The sequence below is a fragment of the Eptatretus burgeri genome, chromosome 12, assembly GCF_056783735.1.
Source record: "Eptatretus burgeri isolate ZD-2024b chromosome 12, Ebu_testis_v1, whole genome shotgun sequence".
Taxonomy (NCBI): Eukaryota; Metazoa; Chordata; class Myxini; order Myxiniformes; family Myxinidae; genus Eptatretus; species Eptatretus burgeri.
Window position 1 is genome coordinate 15,265,652 of NC_140972.1, and position 8,341 is coordinate 15,273,992.

The window sequence follows — 8,341 nt, forward strand, 5'->3', positions numbered from 1 at the left end:
CTCTTTATTTTATTTTCAACGCTGCATTTAAAATCTCTAATTTAATCATTCTAAATCACACAGTTTAATGAGACACCTTATTCTGTCGTTCTATCCTTTGTCTTTGTCCTCGTGCAAACGGAAAATTATTCGGATGATGGCGGAAGAGAAATTCCTTCCGGAACGTTATTTTTACTAGTAAAAATTGAAAGCCGCGGCTAAGCTACTAAGCCTAAGCCTTTTTAAATCGGATTTTCGAGGTAATCTCATTACTATCCTATAGATACTGTATAATCAGAGAACAGAATTCAAAAATAATTTTCCGTTCGTTTGTCCGAACCGCTTCGGTGAATTTTCCATATTTTTCAACAGCTGCCTTTTAAAATCTATAATTTAATCCTCATAAGTCCGACGACCGAATGATAGCTCTCGTTTTGTAGGTCTATACCTCCGCTAAGTCCAAGTACCAATGAAAAAAATATTTACATTAACCGCTGCAAAAGCGAGTGAATCAGCGCATTTCATGTTATGTTTCCCAAGTATTCAAAGCTAATTTAGTCGCCAAAATACCCACTTTCCTTCGATTTTCACCCGGTTTTCAACGTTGGGATTTAGGGCACTGCTATCGACTGCGAAATATGAAAACATAATTACAAAATATCTTTCCGTTCGTTCGTGCGAGCCGGTAGAGTGAAACCGCGTCATCCTGCACAAGCTCCACCATCCCAATCAGCATACCTGGCCGCGAAATCTTTTATTGGCTTATAACTCGACGGTGCAAAGTCACAAAAATTAAACACACACATCATTGTGCAGGTAATAACATCAGGCATCCGACGATACAAGTTAGAAAGGTGAAATAAACTATTTTGATCGCTGAAGGGGCCCCGAACCGTTGCGGCCTAACACTATCCGAGGCATGGCGCTCCGGGCCATGAAGCCGCGATTTTTTTTAAACACTCATAAAAGGACGATACACAGTCCGAAAACGTCCCAACATACCTCAAAATGTCCAGGTCACGTTTCCTGTTTGTGGGTGAACAATCCAATGCTTGGCGAATTCTGCTTCGCAATGATAGGAAGAGCCGCCATCGAAGGATCAAAAAGCGACGTCGCTATGGGACGCTTGGCCGGTGGGAGACCATGGCTTGGGAAGCACGGATTCTCAATGTTGAATTGTTAACCTATCATCTTTAATAGAACTATAATAGACCAATAAAACTTTAATAGAGATTTAAAAATTTATTCTTGTATTTGAGGAGCAGCTCGGCCTGGTTGTACTAGAGCAGCTCGTTTTGTGTTACGCAACTTACGTTCAATGAAAAAAGTGGGGGGGGATAGAGGAAATCGGGAACCCCCCCCCTTGATAAAAAGTGGGGGGGAACATGTCCCCCCCCCCCATCGACGCCCATAATTGCCTCGAATCACCTCGCTATCTCTTCTTTTCGTTCTACCTCTGTTTTGTTTTGCTCTGTCTCCGTTTCTCTCCCTATTTTATTTTCTTCCCCATTCGGTGCCATTTCTACTTTTACAGCCATGATCTCCTCTTGTTCTCTCCAGATTTCACTTCCCCTTTTCATTTCACTCTGTCCCTGTTTAAATTTCTCTCTGTGCTCTCTACTCTTAATTGTTCTCCCTCCTTCTGTTTCCCGGGCAGCACTTACATCCCCTATCGTGGCCCTAATTCCCTCTTTTACCCTGCCTTGGCTGGCTATTATTTGTTCTGCCAGCTTTTCCTCAATTGCCTTTAATTTGGCCTTCAAAGCCATTGTCTCAGCTCAACCAACCTTAATGCCACCTTTTAATTCGGCTTTCCGGGCCACAAATTGGGTTTGAATTTGGCTGTAGTTTTCTCCTGTGCTGTCTTTGATTCAGCCTGCCCAGCTTATGTTTTTGCCAGGAGACCGGCCATCATGGTCCTTAAGCTCCCGTCTCTACCACGGAGAAAAACAGCGGGTTAGTGAAACAGTCCTTGAACATCCAGGGAGGGGGGGATCACAGTATACTTAAGTATACTGTGATCGCACTATACCCCTCCTCTTCACGTATTTTATTACAATCCATGGCAAGGAAATCCACTTGGTTTGTGGAGTTGGCTGTTTACAGTCCGTTATAAAGAAAACACATACAGATAACAGAGGAATTCTTCAAAGGGTTAAGAAGGGAAGGGGAGGAAATTGAGGGATTTAGCACATACGGAGGGTAGGGGAAGACGATTATCATCTGAAAGCTTTGACACGTGAACCATTATTTTCACACAGATACCGTACTCTTACACGAAAGGTGTACGAATGGAATAACTAGGCCATGTTACACCCATTACCCCCCATCACATTCCCACAACAGTATGTTTGAATACTTTGTGTGTGATGCTTCCAGCCTGGCCCTTGCCCTGTAGTCTATCTTCATCATGTCGGAGATCAGATTGTGAACCTTATGAGAAGATAACAATAACTTTTGGCTCATATTCTCATGGGATGTAATCTTCGAGCTCAGGAGTGTATGTTGGTATTAAATGGTTTGTCCTGAGATTGTTTATTGTGGGAAAGATTGTCATGGTAGCAGTTCTTTCCACCCTTTAATCTCCCCCATAATGAGGCATCGAGAAGAAATCCATTACAGATTTGTCATGTCCAAAACTTCCTGAACGAACCAATCATTACCTCCGCCACCAACAGTGTTTACACCCCTTTCTATGTTTTCACCCCTCTCCGTCTGTCTGTTTGTCTGTGAACAGGATATCTCAAAAAGTTATGGATGGATTGGGAGGACATTTGGAGGACAAGTTGTGTATGTGTGTGACAAGGACGAAATGATTACAATTTGGTGAAGATCCGGATCAGGATCCTTGAATTTTTTTGTGATTCTTCACCATTGGTTGAGAGGCATAAAACGATATATAGCGCAATATCTCAAAAAGTTGTGCTCAGATTATACCAAAACTTGGTGGATGAGTTAGTTCGATGACAAGAACAAGCCAATTCGATTTTGGTTCAGGTCAGCAGATATGACCCATCAGTGGGATACAAAATGTTAACTGTTCAGCCTCGTGGAGGGATGTGCTCTACTGAGTACCGTTCTAGTTTATGATTGCTTTGATTATGTTGACCTTCCAGGAACTTGACATGGGAAATGAATGTATATTCCTGACATTAGTTTCCTGTTTTATATTCCGCAGATTACTGCAAGTCCTGCAAAAAGGTGCGAGGGAGATCAAACAAGATCAAGCAGTTTTGCCAGAAGGATTTTGGTAAGTTAGTGATGAGATGAAAAGTGGTTCGTGGCTCTAATCCCACGTAAAGAAGACATGAAGATAAATGTTTTGCCATCCAACCGGTTGGCAAGCGAATATTTTAGGCCTCATTGAAATATTTCGGTCTTAATAATGTCTGGTTGACATCAGCTCATGAAAGTTATTTTTTGCTATTTGTGGAAGGGCTTGTTTTCTTTGGGGGTACTATATTGCCTCTTGAAGGATATAGCTCTGCATGACTGATGAACTGTTTTGTAGGCAAAGGAAAATCTTGAATTGTGAGCATAATATTTGATGGTTACACAATATAATGTTTTCTCAGTTACTGACTTGCTCATCCTTGAGTTGCCCTTGACTGAGTTTGATTAAAAAACAATATATAGTATAGTATAGTATGGTATAGTATAGTATATATATATATGACACACCTCCTGACTGTTATGGTAAACATTGCCACAGATTATGTCTCACATGGTAAAACCGCATAATCTGCAAAGAACAACTGGCCATCTGCCACCCAGATGATTGATCTTGCTAATGCAAACCATTCAACCAGAAGGCACATGATGTGATTGGCGGGTAAATTAAAACATGTGGAGCATGACGAGCACTCCCCCAATCTCCATTGGACACAGTCCACACCAAAGCGGCATCTCCAACCTGGAGGCCTCGGCCTGGCGACTCTGTCAAACAGACAAAGATTACGTGGTCAACAACAGTTAAACATAAAACGGAGCCGCCTATCTGGATTTCGGGCTGATTTGCCCTCATCAAGACAGCATACCGATAAATATCGAACCAATAATGACCACACACTATGCCCACACTTTCAAAAAGAGAAGAAAAAAAATACGAGGGGATATTGTCATCGGCTCTGTCTGTCTGTCATGCTGTCTCCTAAAAACTTATGCGGAAATTCACCAAACTTAGTCGTTATGATCACCACACGGTGCAAGAGGAGTATCATTTTTGCCCATGCCCTCTGCGGCCCGAAGCATAAGGTCAAAAGGTCAAATACCAAAAAATGTAATTACGGGCACTTTTTTATATGCAATCAACGTTGGGGCATGCATGAAATCTGTAACAAATTTTTGGATTTGACCCCCGGTCCATGCCCCAGGGGACAGGGACTTAGGGTCACAGGCGTCAAAAGAGAAGACATTTTTAAACTCAAAATTTGATATTCCTGCTGGAAATTTTTTGCCATCTTTCTGTTTTGCTTTCGGTGGGAAGTTTGGGAATTTGCGATGGATGTAGCCATCGACTTCGCTCTAGTTTACATTATCAAAATTTGGAAATATAATCGTGTCCCATTATTTTTGGCTCCGATCCCAAAATCATTGTTGTCTCCGATCTCATGCCCAGATGTTATTGCCTACAAGTGCTGAATACGAAAGAAATTCATCCAGTCGTTTTCCAGTCGAGGCTCTGGATGGATGAACTCTGAGCTGATGTCCGGTCAGGGCTAAAAATGTTAAATATTGCAAACATTCCTTTACAGAGGCCTACTCACTGTATTGATGTTCTGCAGACCTTTCTGCATATGATAGTGTTTGGTAATTAAGGCAATAATGTGGAATTTCCAAGTTTGTAGTTCCACTTAGTACAGCCAATATATTTTCAACCAAAAATATAACTCTTAATATGAGCTTGCTTCAATTATATTAGTGGTTGTTCTCCAACCTTAAGATATATTCTTCATCTGCCATTCCTAATTATGCCTGGTGTTGGCTTAACAGTTAGAGTGGTGGGCTTGGGATCCTAGGATCCTGAGTTCAAATCCCACTCGGCTGTTGAATTAATACCAGGTGGGGTTGACTGCCTGGCATCCTTCTGAGTTTGGCAAATTGAGTGCCAGCTTGCTGGTATCCTGTGTCATAGTGGCGACCCGTCCAGGATTGTGCCCAATAGCTATGGAGACTGCTTAGGCAGTACCAACGTGCTGGACAGGGTATGGTCCCAATGGATGGATGGATGGATGGATTCCTAATTGATCTGGAATACATGTGACTGTTCACTTCCCATTGTTGACTGATCAATTTGGCTGGATTGTTGTGAAGATTTGACAGAATGGGGTTGTTAAAATGGTAAGTATGTATTTGTGTGCGTAGATCCTGTGGTGACTCGGATTTGGTGGCCATATTTGTCTCTATTTGTCTGTTTCATTGTATTGCAGAAGCCTGCAAGTTGTGTTAATCACTAATTGCTGCCGGTGTTGTGTCAGTTTTTCAGGGTCGGGTCCTGAGTAAGCACGTAGTTGGCCTGGAGACACGCTATGATGTGCAAGTCCTTCAAACTTTCAAAAGCACAGCAGACCTGATGAGCAGAGAGTACTTGTGGGTACCCAATGCCTGTGACTGCCCTCGTCTTGTTCAACACAAGGACTATTTACTCATGGCTCGGCGCCATGTAAATTTTGAGCAGACGCTCAATCGTATCCTCCTGGAGCATGATAGCTTTGTGCGAGCCTACCGGCCATCAGAGGCACGGTTCCTCAAAGGCCTGACTCGGCGCTGCAGCAGGCATCGCTACCAGGCAAGACCCAGAAACTCATCGACGGGATAAGGCTACGGGTTTCCCTTGGACCATCTGCATTATTTTATTTTATGATACCAATGTCCCTTTACAACCGCGCAGACATACCATGATGTCATAGAGAGCACATGCAATACTGCACCACCTGGGAATCTCAGCTCCATACTAGTTCCCCCAAAATCAGGGCCTCATGTAAGGACCCCAACTTCATGATCCACCCATCACCTTCTCAGGTCATCGGCGGTCATGAAAGCTGTGCCCAATCATCTCCATTCTCGATCACTGGTTCAAGTTGAGCCATTTGAGGTTGAGACTCAACCGCTGTTGGGATTGGCAGAGATTGCAAAGCCATGGAAATTTTGTGGGGAATGTTGATCTTTGAAGGAGAGTTAAAGGGTGGGAAAAAAAATCCGATCCATGTTTTACCAAAGTTCCCATGAAGATGTCACTTTGCCACCGCTACGTCTGTTTTACAACTCGAGAACATGTATTTCATCTCTCGAGCTCAAGTGGCATTCTCTGGCAAAGTCCCTGCTCGTGAATGCCTGGTGAAAAATGGAGGGATGGCTCGATGGCCTTGGATAACTTTTTTGAGAAAAAAGAGAGTTGTTTTCCTCAACGGTACAAAGAGCTCGTGTGTTCATGGTGTTCACATGTTATGTTCCTGTGGGTAGCTTTGCTTGTGTGTGCCTGGGTCCTGACGTCAGCATGCTGTGATCGAAGTGACGAATGCAAAGCATGTGAACGAGCGACTGAAAGTCATTCTCAACAAGTTCAGGACTCTGCTTCCATAAACGCATCATGTTACATAAGGCTGATTGATTTAATTTAAGATCACATCATTGTTTTTTGGGGGTTTTTTCCTTGAAATGTTCAAATTGGTTTTCTACAAGTGTACAACACTGGTGTTTTTTGTGGTTTGTTTATTTTCTGGGGTGCAGCATTAGGTACAAGGGGTGGGGGAGAGAGAATGAGGGAATTTGCATTGAAGAGGGAGGACATGATTTGGTAATTTGAATGGGGGGGGGATGGAAGATAGATCACTTGGAAGAATAAGTGGGTTGATGGGGGCAGCCACACAGGAGGGGGGATGTATGAAGTTTTGGAAGGTAAGGGTGGGAAAAGAATTCCACCGTTTCTGCATATGTAATTATGACGACGACACCTTATCAGGTAATCAAATTACCAACACAACAGAAAATATAAGTAAACACCATCGTTATGCCATCTCACTCGAACACACAAGTTTATATTTATTTTATAAATCGAGCATATTCACACCTCACAGAAAGACAGCACATTCTCGCAAACATGACGTCGTTTCAGTTGAAGTAGGTGTCAGGTGTAGGAGGAAAAGAAACCACTTTTGTTTGTTTAAACTTTCTCACAATTTTTAAATGGAAACAATTCGTTTACAAACTAACAATACTCAGAACAATTTTATATCCAGGCTTTCGAAACAATTATCTGATTTCCTCCTGGACCTGCAAACAAATTTGAAGCATTTTTGTGTTTGCAATAATTATTTATATTTACAAGAACGAGAGGTAGAAGGAAAGGTTATGTTTTGCTGTCGCACACAAGGATAACAACAAAACTAGAAACCGGTATTTTTACTTCCCATCAGGACGAGGACATTTTTCAAAAACGATTCTCTATTAGCCAACCAATCAGTGTTCATCATTCGAGGGCGGATATCCTAAAAACAATTGATAATTGTTGCCGAGAGATTGTTGGGGGAGAATTTGTATCTTTGTATTGATATGAAAGTATTTATTTTATATGCTATACTTGTTTGGATATATTAACTTTTTTCTTCCTTCCTTTTTATTTTTATTTTTTACACTTTCTCAATACTATAATGCATTCTCGAAGGAAATTGTTTCCAAATATTAAATGGCTTTCATGTTCATAAGTGTGCAGGTTGTGAATTAAAATATCCGACTGAATTGTTGTGTCGTTGATAATTTTTTTTGAGTAGAAATGTTTGTTCGTGACTGCGACTTCACAGGTTCAACAAGAACTAACATTTGATAAATAATTATTTATATATAATTAGAAATAATTTATTTATATATAATAACTATAATTATGGATAATGCCGATGCTCATGGGCTAGCCATTAAGTTGCATTATCTCCGAATTCAATCACCAACTGTGTCAGACGAGGTATAAACTGCCATCCTGGTATGCTGGCACGCCATGCTATATTTCAGAGAATGTTATCCCAAGCGTGTGGATATAACTAGTTATCCTACCTGTTTCTAGGTTGTTCATATTTAGGATTGCACAGATTTTTAATTTTTTTTTATTTTAAGTAGGCCACTGTTGGTACCCTGGCTAATTTTCTGGGTTGAGATCGTCTGTACAAGTGGAACTACCTACATTAGGTAAGAATGGTGACATATGGATATGACAAAGTTATGATGGGGCAAGTTGCTTGACTGTGCTTTAATTACCTTGTAAGCTGGCAGGAGAGTTTAGAGGTAATGATTTTGCCTTTAAATGGTCTTATCTCATCTGGGTTTGATTAGCAACCAGACTATAAAACTTTCATCATCGTACTTTGCTTCA

General features: G+C 41.4%; 1 protein-coding gene across 2 annotated transcripts in view; it reads left to right on the forward strand.

Annotated features, from left to right (window-relative positions):
• Positions 1 to 7,716, forward strand: part of ADAMTSL5 (ADAMTS like 5) — a 161,845-nt gene extending 154,129 nt beyond the window's left edge. For both annotated transcript variants that reach the window (XM_085849649.1, XM_085849648.1), the window contains exons 12-13: positions 3,158 to 3,229; positions 5,457 to 7,716. In XM_085849649.1, the coding sequence (XP_085705775.1) occupies positions 3,158 to 3,229; positions 5,457 to 5,797 (413 nt within the window). In that variant the 3' untranslated portion in view covers positions 5,798 to 7,716. The remainder of the gene's footprint in view (positions 1 to 3,157; positions 3,230 to 5,456) is intronic.
• Positions 7,717 to 8,341: the final 625 nt, after the last annotated feature.